Source organism: Zootoca vivipara, chromosome 4 (assembly GCF_963506605.1).
Source record: "Zootoca vivipara chromosome 4, rZooViv1.1, whole genome shotgun sequence".
Lineage (NCBI taxonomy): Eukaryota > Metazoa > Chordata > Lepidosauria > Squamata > Lacertidae > Zootoca > Zootoca vivipara.
Genome location: NC_083279.1, coordinates 31,603,168 through 31,621,636, shown reverse-complemented (window position 1 = coordinate 31,621,636; position 18,469 = coordinate 31,603,168). Strand labels below are relative to the sequence as shown.

The 18,469-nt window shown below is 40.8% G+C and overlaps 2 protein-coding genes across 10 annotated transcripts in view; one reads left to right on the top strand and one right to left on the bottom strand.

The window, feature by feature from the left end:
- The window catches only part of PPP2R3B (protein phosphatase 2 regulatory subunit B''beta), a 35,591-nt gene extending 22,024 nt beyond the window's left edge, over positions 1 to 13,567 (top strand). For all 3 annotated transcript variants that reach the window (XM_035115616.2, XM_035115615.2, XM_035115617.2), the window contains 11 exons: positions 869 to 972; positions 2,440 to 2,542; positions 3,075 to 3,149; positions 4,167 to 4,253; positions 5,291 to 5,447; positions 8,114 to 8,162; positions 8,875 to 8,964; positions 10,034 to 10,209; positions 10,715 to 10,833; positions 10,940 to 11,046; positions 12,433 to 13,567. In XM_035115616.2, coding sequence (XP_034971507.1) covers positions 869 to 972; positions 2,440 to 2,542; positions 3,075 to 3,149; positions 4,167 to 4,253; positions 5,291 to 5,447; positions 8,114 to 8,162; positions 8,875 to 8,964; positions 10,034 to 10,209; positions 10,715 to 10,833; positions 10,940 to 11,046; positions 12,433 to 12,577 — 1,212 coding nt within the window. In that variant the 3' untranslated portion in view covers positions 12,578 to 13,567. The remainder of the gene's footprint in view (positions 1 to 868; positions 973 to 2,439; positions 2,543 to 3,074; positions 3,150 to 4,166; positions 4,254 to 5,290; positions 5,448 to 8,113; positions 8,163 to 8,874; positions 8,965 to 10,033; positions 10,210 to 10,714; positions 10,834 to 10,939; positions 11,047 to 12,432) is intronic.
- Positions 13,568 to 14,122: 555 nt separating this feature from the next.
- The window catches only part of LOC118085216 (cohesin subunit SA-2), a 58,050-nt gene continuing 53,703 nt past the window's right edge, over positions 14,123 to 18,469 (bottom strand). For 6 of the 7 annotated variants that reach the window (XM_035115606.2, XM_035115612.2, XM_035115613.2 and 3 more), the window contains 5 exons: positions 17,659 to 17,813; positions 17,427 to 17,555; positions 16,382 to 16,560; positions 15,289 to 15,463; positions 14,457 to 14,906 (listed from right to left, as the gene is read on the bottom strand). In XM_035115606.2, coding sequence (XP_034971497.1) covers positions 14,753 to 14,906; positions 15,289 to 15,463; positions 16,382 to 16,560; positions 17,427 to 17,555; positions 17,659 to 17,813 — 792 coding nt within the window. In that variant the 3' untranslated portion in view covers positions 14,457 to 14,752. Of the gene's footprint in view, positions 14,435 to 14,456; positions 14,907 to 15,288; positions 15,464 to 16,381; positions 16,561 to 17,426; positions 17,556 to 17,658; positions 17,814 to 18,469 lie in introns of those variants that run through there. The other variant, XM_035115609.2, reaches the window with a different exon arrangement.

The following is an 18,469-nucleotide window of genomic DNA, read 5'->3' as shown; positions in this document are numbered from 1 at the left end:
ATTTGGAAAGGAGAAAATAATTTTTAAGTGGGATCAGGCACTGACCAGGCGCTGTGGTCTAAACCAGTGGTCCTCAACCTTGGGCCTCCAGATGTTTTTGGCCTACAACTCCCATGATCCCTAGCTAGCAGGACCAGTGGTCAGGGATGATGGGAATTGTAGTCTCAAAACATCTGGAGGCCCAAGGTTGAGGACCACTGGTCTAAACCACAGAGCCTAGGGCTTGCCGATCAGAAGGTCGGCGGTTCAAATCCCCGCGACGGGGTGAACTCCTGTTGCTCGGTCCCTGCTCCTCCCAACCTAGCAGTTCGAAAGCACATCAAAGTGCAAGTAGATAAAAAGGTACCGCTCCAGCGGGAAGGTAAACGGCATTTCCATGCGTTGCTCTGGTTCGCTAGAAGTGGCTTAGTCATGCTGGCCACATGACCCGGAAACTGTAAGCTGGCTCCCTCGGCCATGCAATTTCCGTTTGCATCCTGGAGCAAAGTTTGCAACCAGGAGCAGCTACTTCTGGGTTAGCAGAGCTCATAACCTGAAGCGTTCGTAACCAGAGGCGTTCATAACCACAGGTACCACTGTATTTAAAGAGAAGTAAAGGAAAAAGTGATAGGATTCAGTCCAGCAAGACCTTGCATGCTACAGGTGGCGTTTTTGCCAGAAACATCCCTTTAATGAGCATAAGGTTTTGGCTTAAATTTGAAATGGGTATAAATAAGGTTGTATGGCATCTAGGGCAGTACAGCATTTCACTCAATAAGTTAAGCAATGTACTTTGATGCTTACAATAGTGCAATAAAAATGAAAGTTACTTTCCTTTTTCCAAAATGTTGACATTCTAATCCTCAAATTTGCTTCTGATTAACTCTAGGCTTGTGAATGTCCTCTATATTGGAAAGGTCCACTATTTTTTTGTGCTGGAGGAGAAAGAACGGGATTTGTATCGGTTCATAAATTTGTTGCAATGTGGCGGAAGTAAGTATGATTTATTTAGCACGGGCATTTCATCATGCTTTAAATAGTTTAACTGAATAACTTTCCTAGAAAAAAACCCAGCATTAGAATAAGGAACATGGCGAGAGTTTTAAAATATTTATTGTCTTCTTCCCCCATCCCCAAAATGTATATTTGGATTTGGTGTAAAACAACCATGCCATTTCAAAGTGAAGTTTTTTTAAAAGAGAAGGAAAAATAAGATGCTTGAAAAAGTTCAGAAACAAAGGCATTGCTGGGTTTGAACAGTAAGTCTTTTAAGCCTGCTAGATTCCTAACATTTTGCAATTTAAGAAATTTAGGGTTATTATTATTAATAGTTGCTATTTCAGGCATTACAATAGAATGACATATATAAAACAGTTATGCATGTAAAACAATTTCCCAGTGCTTTTTTTCTTTAAAAAATATGTTTAGGGGTACTGTCGTTTTGACTCACGAAAGTCACCATTTTATAGTTCAAATTGGGAAAAATAAATATAGTAAATGGACAAAAGTACAAAGATTCACAAAATGTTTAGAGGTATGCATACCACTATTTTAAAAGGCTTATGGAAAGAGAAACATATTTAGCACGCACCAAAAAGCCAATAGAGGATGCCCTTTTCTGATATGCAACGGATAAGGACAACCACAGGAAAGGCTCAATTTTCACATTGTGTGGAATAGACCTCCTGAGAGGATGCTATCTGCAAGAGGTCCTCGTGCAGAGCGCAGTGATTGGTTGGGTATGTAGGAGGTGATTGGAGCATCTGTGGCTCACCTGGGGCCCTCCAGATGTTGTAGGACTATCAGTCTTAGCCAGTATAGCCAGTGGTCAGGAATAATGAGTATTGTATTCCAGCAGTATCCGAGGGATCACAGATTAGCCACCTCTAGATCAGAGATTTCATTAATTCTTATGCATACATTTTGAGCTGATCTCCTGCTGGGGAAAAACCGGTTGCATTACAAAGAAATACAGTACAACAGTTGCACTAGCAGAAGCTTGTTGTGCAGCAGATGATAATTGCTCAATCTGTTGCACAATAATCTTCAAGGGAATTTGTGTTTCCCCCTACACAACAGCTGCTTGTTCTTGTGCAACATTCTTTGGTAATGTACTTTTGCTTTCCTTTGTGCAACCATGTTCCACCAGCACAAGTATATTGCTAAGTGGCTTTAACTTAGTACAGCCGTACCTTGTTTGTCAAACAGAAACCGTTCTGGAAGTCCGGTTGACTTCTGAAAATGTACAACAACCAAGGCGCGGCTTCCAATTGGCTGCAGGAGTTTCCTGCACTCATTCGGAAGCTGTGTTGGACATTTGGCTTCCAAAGAACGTTTGCAAACTGGAACACTCACTTCCGGGTTTGTGGCATTCGGGAGCCAAAACGTTCGAGTTACAAACAACTCACAGGGCATTTAACTTAATATACATGTGCACATTAGACTACTTATGCATTTCAGGATTCTACAGACTTGCCATGATGCTGCCTCCAAGTTTGTTCATCTTCTCAAGAGCCCTGGATGTAACTATTTGGTACAAGAAGACTTCATTCCATTTTTACAAGTAAATTGCACTTTCTTGCTTGCTATTTTTATGTCATGAACATTTAAAAAGACTTTAGTTTACTTTCCATTCTTTTTTTAAAGAAATACACATGACTAGCCCTTATCTGCTAACTCAATGACACACAAGCTGAAAGATAGAAAAGCTGAAGCCATTCCTAGGCAGCCTGATTACTAGAACATGTGAAAATGAATCTGTGCTAGTTTTCTCACCCAAAGTTGATTCTGTCTCCATAGCCTTCTAAAGCCTTTCTATTCCTTTTCTAGCTTGCATTCAGATTACATATGAGCGTTCGCCGAGCTCCCTACTCTGAATCCATGCTTGTCTTCCCTCCTCCTCCAAACTGTTTTCCTCAATTACTACTTCCTCTTTGGAGAAGAACCCTTTCCCCAAATTACTGGAATTTTGCATATTATTTCTAAAATTAGAATTCTGTTTTTCTTCCAAAAAATGAAACCTACTTTTCAAATAAGTTAAGACATTGTACTTAAGTACCAACAACATGCTTCTAACCTTTGTGCTTCTTTCTTAGGATGTGGTCAATAGTCATCCCAGTCTAGTCTTCCTAAAGGAAGCATCAGAATTTCATTCTCGGTATATAACAACAGTAAGTGTCTGATATATAAAGCTTGTTTTTTCTTGGGGCCAATCTAGAACGATTTGAGCATATAACACCAATCCTGGCACAACTGCACTGGCTGCCAATTAGTTTCTGGGCCCAATTCAAAGGGCTGGTGTTGACCTATAAAGCCTTAATACCTCAATACCTTAGGGCTGCCTCTCCCCATACAAACCAACCCAAATCCTGCACTTGTCATCTGAGGCTCTTTTCCATGCCCACCCCCCCTCCCAGAGAGGTTTGGGGAATGGGCCTTTTCTGTGGTGGCTCCCTGATTGTGGAGTGGCTTGCCTTTCACCATCATTACATGTTTTTAGATGCCAAGCAAAAACATTCCTCTTTACCCATGCCTATGGCTATTAAATAACTGAAATAAGTGAAAGTGTGGGGGAGTAGACTGTTGTTATAATATGGCCATTCCACCAGTCAAAACGATATCCCTTCCCCTGCTGTTCTGCGAGTTCTCCTGATCCCTCAGAGCCGACGAGATGTGTGTGTGTGTGTGGATAGCAGGGTAAAGCTCCATTAAATTAGTGAAACTATTTGAATTGAGTAACATGAGTCTGCCACCATCACATATAATATTACTACTACTACCACTTCCATTTATACACCACACTTTATCAAAAGATCTCAGGGTGGTGTACAGCATTAGAAACACCTTACAAAACATCAGTGATCAAAACATAATAAAAACATACAGTAAAAAGCATACTGACAGACAGCCTAATAGTAAAATAATAATTAGTGCAACATTGAATTCCATAAAATATCCCACTGAAAGTTTTCTCAGCTTTGTTTAGGTAAGTACAAGCCTTTTAAACCTTGTAGAATGTAGAAAGCAGGGATTTGGAGGAGAAAGCACAGTGGCTATAGATTAAGCCCGAAAGATCTGTCAAGGTTTTGAGCAAGTTAAGTTGAAGGAGTGTTTGCATCATACTTAAGTACTCAGACTATTTGAATGAATCCAGTTGGTGCTTCATTCATGCTTTATTTTTGTTTCAGGTAATACAAAGGATATTTTATACCGTGAACAGATCCTGGTCAGGAAGGATCACTTGTAACGAACTCAGAAAAAGCAGTTTTTTACAGGTATGATCTGTGTAGTTTTGTGAATACACAACATAAGCCTTTATATGTTAACTGTTCAAATACAGGGCACTGAAATCAATGAGCACCAGATGGTTTAGAGCAGTGTTTCCCAAAGTGGGTGATACTGCTTCCTTGGAGGGTGCTGGAACTATCGGGGGGGGGGGCACTAGCAACCTCCAGTGCAACTGGGGGGAGGGGGCAATGGAAGCATAAAGAACATTTTGAAAAACCGTTCCTGCATGTTTCATCTGTTGTGTAATGACGCTAACTCCCAGGTTGGGCTCTGTTGCAGAATGGCAACTCCTCCCCTGGACCCAGGGGTTGAGCTGGAGGTGAGGGTTTTTCCTGGGCTTGGGTGAACCCTTTTCGGCTTCACCCAGGAAGTGGATTGCAGCTTGACTGCCTATTTATATAGATACATGCAAATTTGTCACTGCATATTTCTGTTTGTTCAATTAAAGAAGGTAGAATTCCAGGGTGTGTGCTGAGTATTTTATTTTATTTTTCTGAAAGGGGGGTAGCAGGCCAAATAAGTTTGGGAACCTCTGGTTTAGAGGGCGAACTGGTTTTTTCCCTGTGGATCTTAGTTCTGTTCGGGAATATATTTTTTTGCAGTTAGCCAGTAAGGCTTAATGCTTGCGATTTGATAATGTTCCAGTTTAATTTTAAGTTGGTTTGTTGAAAGCCTGCTGCAGGAGGTTGTGCCATATTTATTTAAGATAGATCATATTTTTAATCAAAGAACTGTTAAGCACAGTTCAGGCCGTAGTTTGAATCATGATTAACATACATCATTGCAGAGGAAGATGCAGGTTTGCATGCTTCCTCTCCCTTGATTTACATGGGAGGAGACAAGTGAAAGTTGTTTTCAGTTTTGACTAAATCGCAGTTCCCTGTTAAGATTCAGAACTTTGGGAAGTTGTTGGTATAGATACTATAGGCTTTCTGGTTATTAAATCAACTCAGTGGGGCCTATAAGATATTGAATTCTTCCTACAAGCTGCTAATACGGTACTTCCTCTCTTTTTTATCAATAGAATGTGGCATTATTGGAAGAGGAAGTAGATATTAACCAGCTGACAGAATATTTTTCATATGAGCACTTCTATGTAATCTACTGCAAATTTTGGGAGCTGGATACAGACCATGACCTTTATATTGATCCGAAGGATTTAGCTCGGCATAGTGACCATGGTATGACAAATGGAACAATTCAGTTCATTTTGGATAGTGCATGAGAGTACATTTCTGAGTCTGCAAAGCTGGAAGATGTCTTATGCTCTTCTGTGACAGCACAGAAGTTGCCAGCCGGAGCTGCTACACTAGCTTTGTTGCAGATAGGTGGCTGTTGCTTACTTGGAGGGGGGAGGCCGATGCAAGTGGAAACACACCAGCAGAGCCATTCTGTTGACTTCCCCACTGTGTCTCCTTTTTGGTAAGAAACAGCGACCCACTGTGAAGCCAGCCTAGTGACTCTGTCCCCACCTTACAAACTGCTTCTGTGATAGTATCCATATTTGTAGCAAACCAATCCTTAATCTTTGATCATAGTTCATTCCATTAAATTTTCAAATACATAAAAGAATAGTCTGTAGACCTGGATGTTACATGTGTAAAAACACTGCGTATTTTAGCATATCTGAGGAACATTCCTGTAGATTGGGAGCGAGCTTCTCCTGCACACACAGTACTCAGAATCAATGTGTGCTTTCCTATGCCACTTCTGTGTGATGTTTGCTGTATGACTCTTCTTAGTGTTTGTGTGGCAATGTCCCTCCCTCCCCATGAGAATAAAGACACACGACACATCAGATAGATTTAAATGGGCGAAAAGGCCACAACTTTATTGGTTACGGATGTTGAGCGGTATTGGCTTAGGCATTGGACCCTAACCGTCTATACTCCAACCTGTGTGTTGGACATCCGGGAAGAGTTAACCACCAGTAAGGAGCCCAGTGATGTACATCAACCGGAACTCCTCCTGTGATCACCTTTAACGGAATACAGTCATGCCTCGGTTTAAGTACACTTCGGTTTGAGTACTTTCAGTTTAAGTACTCTGCGGACCCGTCTGGAACGGATTAATCCACTTTCCATTACTTTCAATGGGAAAGTTCGCTTTAGATTAAGTACGCTTCAGGTTAAGTACAGACTTCCGGAACCAATTGTGTACTTAAACCAAGGTACCACTGTACTCCTCCATTTGCAGGGCAGGTGATGGCGCTACCTACCCTCCTCAGCTCTAACACAATTTCCAATGCCTAACCGCCAAACCAATAGTTGTGATGAATTGCTACGAGGTAGGCGGAAAAAAACCTTGGCCAGCCCAAGTGGAAAAAGTCCTACCAGGCGCCTTGACCAACCAAGGCGACAAACCATAGCAAGGTCAAAGCTAGCCTGGAGGGTGGGTGGCGGGCGGGTGAACCAATGCAGCTGGTGAGCGGGGTGAAAGAGGGTGGGTTCCCACCCTTCACCTGCTTAAAGGAAGCAGGACACGCCCTCCAGCCGACAGGATTGGTTGGCCCTCGAATGATGCGGACGGGAACCCCCAATCGCTCAGGGGCTGACCTCTCAGCCCCTGCTCGCGTGGTCGGGTCGTGAGGCCTACAACTCCACCTCCGACGCAGGCACGGAAGTGGTTTTACAGTATCTATAGTGCTTATAATTTCCTTTGCAGTGCTGTATCTGAGATTTTGCTGAATGAGAAATATTTGAAAGTTGAACTAAACTGTAGGGTTTCATCTGCTTTAAACATTTTCTGAGGAACTAGTTATAAAAAGGCAGTCTGCAGTAGTAAAATACAACTATAGTATAGTAGCTTGGCTGGTACCAGTGCAGAACATGTGTGTTAGTTTAATGATGTTGCACTCTTCTGAGGAAGTGTGCATGAATGTCCTGAGGACAATTACCAATACACAGTCAAGAGCTATGATCAAAGAGGTTTGGGGCTATATACCTTTTACACTGTCATATGTCATTTTATCTGTACTGCTAAGCCTCCAGATTGGCTAACAGAACTAACACTTCCATTGTGCCGATTATCCCTTCTAGACTCACACTGAATTTGAAATTAAAATTGAACTGGATTTATGTTTCTTTTATAAGAAGTTTTAATTATGCACACCTAAGAAGGGGCTAGAATTTTGAACAGAACAATGTCTGTTCAGTGGGCCACTTCATATGCTCAGCGTTCTTACCTGGCATGAGAATCCCTTTACATCACGAGCAGTGTTCTTGCCATGCATATATATGTAGTATGTGATATACATGTAGGCCTGAGGGATGCAGTTTTCTCTCCCCCAAGAGACACTCTCTCCCCCATGGGAAAATACAGGGCAAACTGGGCATACTGACATCACACTTCCTTTACCTTCCTTTGGACTTCCTTGTCCAAAGAGGATCTCTGCTGGGTGGGTATTGATTGTTAGGCCAGAGTCCTTAGATGTTGATTCCTTGGTGAACTAAGGCTTCATTTGCTGGAGTGGGGAGGAAAATTGTTCAGTGAAGCCAGAGTACGAATGTGTTCCAGAAGAAATGTGAGATGTTTTTCAAAAATTCAGGTTGGTAATTGTCCAGGTAGAAGCAGGAACATGTGTTCAGTTGCAGGCATTTAAATAGCATTTGTAAATATTATAAGACTCCCAGGCCCTATATTTTAACTGATTTTAATATTGGGTTTTTATAATGTTGTATCGTGTCCTGTGACCTTATAGTGAAGAACACATAAGAAATCTAATAAATAATAAATAAGGCAAGGAATGAAGTATTTCTAATAAAGTGTTTATGGACAAGCTCCAAAACATTTAAAATGTATGATTTAACTTTAACATATTGACTTTAACCATTTTGCTCTTTCACAGCTATATCTAATCGGATGATAGAGAGGATTTTCTCAGGAGCTGTAACAAGGTGTCTCTTTTTTACTTATTGAATTTAAATTTAACCATCATGCTTCAAGATTAGTTGGCAAAGTGCATGGACAGCTGAATTCTGATTAATATGAAAAATATTTCTAAGATTCAATATTTCCCTTAATATTGATTATTCTAAATGCTACATTTTAAAAAAGATTGACAAACTGTAGGCTAATTTATAAATTCTTTTCCATATATTAAAAGTACAATTTGGCTATAAAGAAAAAACAACTGCATTTTCATGACTGACAGCAACAGTTGTGTTTTAGAGTACTAATACTGTACACATATTAGTGTTCAGTGGCACGGGTGGTGCTGTGGGTTAAACCACAGAGCCTAAGGCTTGCCAATCAGAAGGTCGGCCGTTTGAATCCCCATGACGGGGTGAGCTCCCATTGCTCAGTCCCAGCTCCTGCCAACCTAGCAGTTCGAAAGCGCGTCAAAGTGCAAGTAGATCCGCTACAGCGGGAAGGTAAATGGTGTTTCCGTGTGCTGCTCTGGTTCGCCAGAAGCGGCTTTGTCATGCTGGCCACATGACTTGGAAGCTGTACGCTGGCTCCCTCGGCCAATAACGTGAGATGAGCGCCGCAACCCCAGAGTCGGTCACGACTGGACCTAATGGTCAGGGGTCCCTTTACCTTACACATACGAAAACAGTTTTTAATACCTTCTCTTCTCCCTTTGCTTTAATCACCTGAATCTCAAAGAGGCAAGAAAGCACAGAAAGAAGGAAAAATAAGTTATGCTGATTTTGTATGGTTTTTGATATCTGAAGAGGACAAAAAGACTGCAACCAGGTAAGAATAAATAGCTGTTACGAGTATAATTGCAGGCCTTTTATACAAGATCATGGGGTCAGGTGACTTGTGCTGCTATCAAAGTTCGATAATAAAAATTCATTTTATAGATCTTATGTTCAGTACTAATGAATTAAGAGGTTTGTATGTTAAGGAGAGGCTGGGTGCCAGCTGTCAGGGATGCAATTATTTCATACTACATTGAGCCAGAGGGTTAGGGTAAGAAATAATGTTGGCATTCGTCTGTCTCAAGGTACCATTGCATTAGCAGTGCCAAAGTGACTTCCCTAGGGCGCAAGCCTCAGCAGTGTGTTTGGCAGCAGCTCAGCTGCAGGAGTTGCCAGAAAGAGGCACACAAGGCACCATCAAACTGTCTTAGGAACCCCAATCCGGATTTGTGTAGGGTTTATTCCTTAGCCATTTCTTCTTCCGAAGACAAGGCAGCAGAGGTTTTTCCTTCTTCCAGATGTTCTACTGTCGCAGCTTGACGAGCCCCATCTGCTCCTCACTTCCCTCTGCAGCATGTGCAGAAATCACCTTCTTGACCTTTGGAACCACAATTTTTCTTGTCTACTCAATTCCCTTCATATGCAGGGGAAGTCCCTAACTCACCAAGGGTTTGAGAGCCACTGGCTACCCTCACCTGGTTTAGCCAGCAACAGAGAATGTGATTTCTGACTATGTCCCTCTCCAGTATTCCCCACAAATCTGTTCTGGAAGGGTTTTTCGGGGACTGGAGTTGCAGGAGCAGAGAGAGAATCAAAGAGGGTATTCTGTTAGGCGCTACCTCTATACTTGAGCAACTTCACTGAGAAGAACCCACTGGATTCCACCCAATGTGTCCCAAACATTGAATGACATGTGTAATACTCCAAGCAATATTCACATACAAGCAATTGCTGCCGAGTACTTTTGGTGTCGTTGAAAGTTTAAAAGCTCAGCATGTGTTCTCAGCATTTCACAAATTTTCAGCCATTTGCAAAAGGTCCGTTGTGTTTATTATGTTATAACAAAGGACATAAAAATACATTTGAAATTGGGTGCTAAATTGTTTAATTATTCTTTGCAGCATTGAATACTGGTTTCGCTGCATGGACCTTGATGGGGATGGTGTATTGTCAATGTATGAACTGCAGTACTTTTATGAAGAGCAATGTCAAAAACTCGACAATATGGCCATTGAACCACTGCCATTTGAAGATTGCCTTTGCCAGATGCTTGATCTTGTGAAACCAGAGTGTGAAGGTGATAGGTTCTTTTCCATCTTAACAGCCTCTCTGCAGCAATTTTTTGCTAACAAGATAAAATCATGTATGACGTCTCTTTGGCTATATCTTCTGGTTTAGTTATCACACTTAGCAGGCAAAATTCATCTGATAAATTGCATTATGTCAGGATTTCAGTCATAATTTCCAACCTGAAAATTGGCAAAATTATCAGGCTGAGTCAAAAGTTTGCTAAAATAAGAATTGTCACCACCCCCCACCCCCAGAATTCATAGAGTCTTCATCCTCTTGGGAAGATGCTCCAAACGGACTGTTTTGATTTTAATAGTAATAGGAAACATTATTTTTGAGAAGAACTTACTACACAGATCTTAATTGGGGGATCTCTCATATAGGGGTTATTAGTCCTAGTTCACATAATCAGTAAAAGCAACATTTATAAGCCTCTTCAGTTTTCCAAATACTTCTATCACAGCCCCTAACTTATCAAATGTTTAAAACCTTGTTTCTGATCCTGTTTCCAGGGAAAATAACTCTTCATGACTTAAAGAAGTGCAAGATGGCAAATGTGTTTTTTGACACCTTTTTCAACATTGAGAAGTATTTAGACCATGAGCAGAAGGATCAGTTTTCTATGTTGAGGGTAAGAACAATTAGTGTCAAAGTTGATGTTCATAAGCTTAACAGTCTCCTTGATACTTTCATTTAACATTCTTCAGTATTATAAGCACCATTGATCATACTCCTAGGGCACTGAAAACGAAAACCAAGAACTGTCTGATTGGGAAAAATATGCTGCTGAAGAGTATGATGTCCTAGTAGCAGAGGAAGCAGCTAGTGACCAGTGGAATGATTGGTGAGTAGAGTTTTTAAGACTTGATGTTTTTATTTTGTTTTTAGATATGCTGTAAGCCACCCAGAGTGGCTGGGGAAACCCAGCCAGACGGACAGGGTATAATAATAATAATAATTATTATTATTATTATTATTATTATTATTATTATTAGTTTTGTTATTATTTATTATTATCATTTATTACTACTACAGTTACAGAATCTCTGTTCTTAATATTAGCAAGAGAGGTTGGTTTTATTACCACAGCTCAGGCTTGGTTAGACAGGAGTGATTAATTCAGGGAAAGATGATTATTTAATGAAGAATTTGATTTCCTGCAACAAAACACAAACCTGTTCTGGGTACAGGCTGCAACCATGGCTTTTCTAGGGGAAGTCCGCATGCAGCCTAGCCCAAGCTTATTTCGAAAGCCACATGAGAGAGCAAGTTTTCAAAGCCATGCCTAAGAATATTGGCCACGGTTTAGCTGGGGGGGGGGGCCTCTGCGTATGTTGTTAAAATCAATCTCCCATCATTCCTTTCTTTTGGACATACTGGCGTGGCCTGATGAGAAGTTGACGCAAACACCTGGAGTGCCACAGGTTCCCCATTTCTGATTTAGTTGAGCGTTCACATCACACAGCAAAGGGCTGGGCTTATATGCTGCTCTCTCCTCCCATGGAGGCAAGAGCCGTTCTCCTGAGTTTTGTTTTGCTTTCAGAGAAACTCAGTTTAGTGTTGCCTGTGTACTGGGGATTATGGTTGACAAGGAACAATCCAGCTTCAAGCTATGACCTACGAAGCTGACTTGTTTAACTGAGCGTTGCTTATTTTTAAACTATGTTCCCCTGTTCGTGCATAATGCTGAGGGTCTCTGAAAGTGAAAATCAAGTTTATAGAAATCTTCTTGGCAGCATGAAAGGAGGGGAGGGGAGCATATGAGAGGGATGCTTTGTTTGGGCTTATGGAGGCTTATCCAACACTAAGCCACAGTTTGTGTGCAAACAGGGCTACTGGCTCGTTAAGGTAAAACAGTAATTAAGTAACAACACTGATGAGCAGTTACCATTTCTGAACCTGCCTTGGTAAAGGTCAGTGTTTATGCAATCAGTTGATAACATTCATTGATAAAGCTGTCCCTGCAGCAGATTTTTAGTGAAAGTATCTAGGAAAACTGAGCCTACAAACTCCACTGTAAAGAAATTCTTCCTGTGCAACATGGGAGGGGTTTTCTAGAATAATGCCTTCAGGCCTCATCTAAGTCATACTCAGTAACTAACCTAAAATCCATTGAGTATGGTAGATAGCTATCACCAAAAATGGATCAGCTGGGAGCATAATGCAATAAAGTACAAGGTATGTCCATAAATATGTACTTTCTTCGTTAATTCTTATATTGCTCTTCTAGTTATGAAGCAGAATTGAACCCTGGAGATCATCAGAAGACCAATGTGCTGAAATATCAGATGGAAAAAAGGCCTTTCTTTGATATGCCTTCCCATTTGGCAGACGTTGACTTAGATGAGTATGACTATGAAGATGATTTTGAATGAATTGTGTTTGTATAAAAATAAGGACCGTCTGCAGCAGGTCTGCTAAATCTATGTAGGGCTTAGTTTCCAGAAAAAGTAAACTTAGTTCTTTGTGCTGCAAAGTTAATATTTTAATCATTTTGGATGATAGCTATTGTTAGTCACACTCAAAGTAGACATTGTAGACCCATTGAAATGAATGGTCTTATACATGAAGGTCAAAGGGCTTACTCTGAGTATGACTAACATCTAATATCACCCTTAGATACCTTGAAAAAAAGAAGTTGCTTTGTATGGAATTACTTTTTTGTATTTATTCATTAGATTGTTGCCTGTAAAATAGTTAATTTATTTATAGATAGGTTATATTATCTTTATGGAATTACATCGTACCTTCCCCTCCTCTAAAAAAAGAGAGAATTCTTCCCAGTTTTCATTTATAGAGAAAATGGTCTCCCAGCAGAAATCTAATAACTTTGCCAGAGTTCAAAGAGAAATATGTCACAGCTGTCAAAGCATCACTGGACAAGCTGGTGCATGCAGCAAAATGTGGTCTTGCCCTGAAAACTAACACACACACACACTGTGCTCCTTTTAGTCCTTCAACTTATACCCCGACCGCCACCCATTGCAAGAATGGTTTTTATCGCTCACACTCGACTGCAGTGGATGTTATATTCTGTGTCAAAGGAACCAATTTTTAAACCTTATGTAAGTTTTACTTGATCTGTGATGTGCACTAACCTTGTTATGGGCATTTAGTGTGTTTCCTCAATGGTTAGCTAATGACACATTCCATGAGTATTCATACCAATGGTGTCAGAGCAGCTGAACATTTTGATGCTTCCCTTGCCTATGTAAGGTGAGAAGTGATGGCTTTTTTGGACAAGCTAGAAGTTGCTACGCCAGTTTTTTAAAAGCATAAGGTTTGTAGTGCCTTAATTATCCCAATGTTCACACAAGGAACTAAATATTGTGTTCCGGGAAGATTTTTGCTGTTTTTCATGTAAAGCTATTTTGTTTGCAGTGCACATCCGATTAAAGCATTTAAATATGTTATTTTCAATTAAAGTTTTTTTCATATATGTAAATTCATTGATTTCCTTCAACATCTGTGTAGACTCTTTTAATACTACTGCAGCTTGTAACAGATGTCTGTTTGCACACAATAAGCCAGGGAGAAACCTATGGCAGGAGGCTTTCCTTTTTCACTTGCCCACAGTAAGAAAAGAATGTCTCACTTAGGCAGATTGAAACAATCACTCATTTTATTTTGCAAACATGATAATATAAAAGTATGAAACCAAACAGCTGTTTTACAAGCTCAGTGACAATGAATAGAGCACATTTTCACCCTAGTACCAATATTAGACTGTCATGGTATAGTACAAGAAAGCATATGAAATACAAATTAGAAATCATGTGTTCTTAAGGATTCCCACCCACCCACATACATAAATAGTTTCTCTTTCTCTATTCCCCAGAAACCCACTACCCTGCTTCTGTGTTAAAAAGTAAACAGTCTTTTTTCAAAAGTGGGCCATAGACCCAACATCATCTATATGGTAGGTTTTCCAATTGTTGCCCCGACTACAAATGCATCTGCTGTCACATTTTGGACAGAGAAACGAAGATGAAAATCAAATGTTTTCAGAAAAAAAGTGTAGTCACAACAGCATACCAAACCATGTAGTAACACTGGCTGAAGAAATTATTGTAATTGTGGCCATTACCTTTCTCATCATTCAGTTATACTGTAACCATACCATGTCATGCTTTCAGCTAACCAGGTGTGGTCCCCATTGCAATGCCTGTACTTTTCTTCATTCATGTGAAAAAACAGAGGGTATGTCCAAATGTCTTTGCTGCTTACGTCTCCTAAATAATACACAAATCAATGTTATTACACAGAGCTCTGTACAGACCCTGTGGCCTACTTGAATTACAGTTATATTGCTATGTGAATAATGTTTTCTAATAAAAATGTATTTTCAATCACCAGTTCCTCATCAGAGCAGAAATGAAGAATGGGTAACAGTGGTGCTCGGCAGATTGGGGTTTGAATTTAGGAGTTACCAGTTATGTGTGTGTCTTTAACAGGCATTAACAGTAGGCAGATATTACCGCAACAGATTAAAAAGAATACAGTACTGAGTGTTTTCCCAAGATTTGAAACGCTAAGTGAAAAGGCTAACCTTATTCTTCCCCACTCCACCAGTGTGTACTACCAACAAAATATCTGAAACCTCGATATAAAGCCATCCTTACCTGGTCAGCACCAACAACATCAATATCAGCCTCTTCAGCCAGAACCTCCACTGTATTTTCTACCTTGACACCATCTGGAATACTGAAATGAGAAGCCAGATAGATTACAAAACTGGTTTCCAAGGACAGCAACTAATCTAAAGGCCAAAAAAGACTTTCTTTTCTAATAGGAATCATGGAGAAACTTGTTTTTGAAATTTAAGAACTGGTGGCTAACAATACACTTCGGGAAGGACCCTGCCATTTCCAGTTAAAGAACAGCATACCAGAGCTCTGCCCAAGACTCTTGAGATCTGCTGCTAATTGGGAGTAGACAATATTGGGCTAAACAGACCCTACAAAACAGCTTCATATGTTCTTCAGTAGAGGTTGAGTTGAAATGATTCAGTTCTTAAGTGCTGCAGAAACTACAGCCAAGCGAGAGATTCCAAGTTACAAAGATAACCCCCAAGCCTGTTCCTTACCTATATTTTCTCTTCAGTCTTTCAGGACCAGTTTCTGATGCATATTCTTGGTGACAACTGTCATGAGATTTTAGCCTCTTCCTGCTTCTCAGTGCCAAGGAAGGGAGATCAGATGGGCATTGGGCTTGTGAAGGTGTGTTTGCCATCTCAGTGTGACTGGTTTTGGCGCAGGATCCTGGAAGCAACAAATTATATCTCTCATCCATCTACATGTCACTCAGTGCAAACGACTGAACACGCCACAATGCCTTAACACCGACAAGCATATTCCTAGAACCACTACTTGGGAGGTACCAATAGGTACACCCTAAGTCTGTGCACAGGGGAGCTGCCAGTTTCTCCTTTCTGACTGTTGTTCCTTGCACCACATCAAAGTCCACAATGAAACCTCAGGAGAGGGTTTATGTGGGGAGCCATGGTAGGGGAGAAAGAATATAAGAGTTCAAAGCTGAATGGGTTGCTTCCAGGGGCTAGGATGTAAAATGTTTTTTCAGTGGATACAGAAGCTTTTGTATTTCTGATCTTCAGGAGTGAATGTCTACGCTTATGTAGCCAAAACAGAGACAGCAGCAGCTTTTAAGTAACCCTGAGTTTTGCAAAAAGTATTTTTAAAAATGCAGCAAACAAAACCAAGGGAGCCTGCTCAGTGGGTACAAAATGCTGACTTACTTGGGGGAAACAAAACTAGCTTGGAGGGGAGATAGAATGGAGTTGCTGGGAAAGGTCTAATGATAGTTCTCTACCCTTTTTATATCTTATCTCACTGTCTAGATTCATACTGACCAGCCTTGTCAGCAACAGAACTTTCCCTTCCCTGCATGCTACAAAGTGCCTGGGGGTGTGTGTGAGAGAACCCCTGTAACAGCAAAGGGAATGTTGTTCCATCTAGCAAGCTAGGATAATGGAGAAACTGAAAGGGCTAAATGACTTTGTGATTACTGTATATACAGGGTTAAATTGCAATATATAGATTGATTAATTAATGTGTGATTGCTTTGTTCCATACAACTGCTACAAGACACCAGATGAGAGAATTACGGTATATTGTTAACCCAGATACATAAATTTTAAAAATAAAATAATAACATCATACCTTCAGAGAGGTTTTTTTTACATGGTGTCCTATTGGATGGCAATTCACTTAGGCTGCTGATGATAGAATTCTCATCTTCATCATTGGCCAGCAAAGAGGTTCTGTACCACTCCAGTGAGTACACAAATTCTTCTTTACAAAGTGCTGGTTCAGAGGTATATCTCAGCAAGTAACTATATCTGGATGTGAACATGAGGGAGAAATACAAATGACCGAAAGATCAGGACAAGGAGGTGGTTCACTATAGTAATTAACAAAGCTTTTCTCTATTTCTCAACCAAGGCAGCCCATCGATCAGCTAAGACAAGACAACACTAATTCGGAAACAATTCCGCACAGAAAGGATATTTAAAATACAGCATGTTTAATGTGGACTTCCAAGGTGCTTGCTTTGTGTAGCAGGAGTATACTATTGCAGCAGCTTCCTAATTGCTTTTCATATTCTAGTGGCTCTGCTGTAGACAAGGGATTGATAACAACACTGCTTGCTCATAACACGCACCACCAGTGTGTATACATGTGTGCAGCTGCACATAACTCTTCCAACTTCTGCATCACTCTTAGGAGTGGTTTGGCCAGCAAGGGTCAGCCTAAAAGCACACAGAATTCAGTTGTATGTCAGGCATCTTGTGGCCCTTTATCAGACACACAACTCCCAGCAACCATAGCAAATGTTCCTAGAATGGCGAGAGCTGTAGACTTACAATATCCGGACAGCCACAGCTTGTCCATTTCAGTGCTGTGTGAGCTATACTAGCAGCAAAGGTATGCCAGAGTCCGAACAGCTCAGCCCACCTCTTCAAATTGGCAGCAGAAGACCAGGGAGGAGGGCAGCAACAGAAATCCATGGCAGAATTGTACACAGAGAGGTTGCCATTTATTCGCTCCGAGCACAAATGCACAAGTAGTTTGTAAGCAGGAGCTATGCTATGCCTCAGTTAGCACCTCCCATACATAAGAGTTTGTTTAAGTTCTATACCACAGAGACTCCTGTGCCACAGCACTGAGCATCCAGAAGCATTTGAACACCAAAGGGAAAACTTACACAAGTCTTTTGTCAGGCTTTAGAAGCTTATTGGAGAATTCACTGAGGATGAGCAGGAAGTTCAGATTGGGAGGCAGGCTCTTCCCTTCCAGGGCACCAATTCCTTGAAAGGCAAACTCAATACCTTCCCTTTAAGCACCAGTAAGGAAAAGAAGAGAGAGAGAGCACAGAGGTTTATAACGTGGATGCCACACAATGGAAGACCAGGGGACAACATGGATTTGGCACATACTTGTGTATCATGGCTACAGACTCTCGACTTTTCACCTGGTCCCAGCCGAATGTCAAAGCAAAGCGCCGTGCGAGCTCTTTAATGTTGTTGAAGGAGGAATCTATGCTGTTAATGCTATTGCTGTTGTCCTGGCTTCTGGCATGCTTCTGAAACAGCTGTAGACCACAGGAATTGATATAAAATGTTCCAGATAATTGAAGAAAGCCCCAAGAACACATACCTGCCATACATCTGACAAATTCCTTGCTCAGGACGCAGTTAAGCGCCAGTAATCTGATTATATATTTCTAGAACCCCACCAACCTGAGCAAGAATCCAAACACTACAGGTGGGAATTCAGGCGGACAGATCAGAATACATAGGGGACACAATTAAAACACCTAAACTCTGCCACTTCTCCAATACAAAACGGTGTGAGAGCATGAAAATAAAATAAACCATCCCTTCTGAGGGATGCCATTTAATTAAACAACATGAATTATCCATTTGCATGTAACATGCAATTAACCCCTTTCAGAATTCTTCTGAATATGGGGAAACTACTTTTTTTAACACTTCCCAATACTTGTTCTGAGGAATATTTTTGTGGATCAGATTAAGCATGTAACTTGAGCTAACTGTACATACTTTGCTCATAGTTTTTGAATACATTTTATATTGAAGCCTGCCTTGCATAAATGGAGAACAAGCCTGAAGTGCTCATTAATACAAGAAAGAACGTGATTTCCTCCAAACCAACTGGCTAGGTGGGTTATTAGCATGCTTTGATGTTCGAACTTTCCAAGGTCAATGAAACTCCCAAACTGGGCTG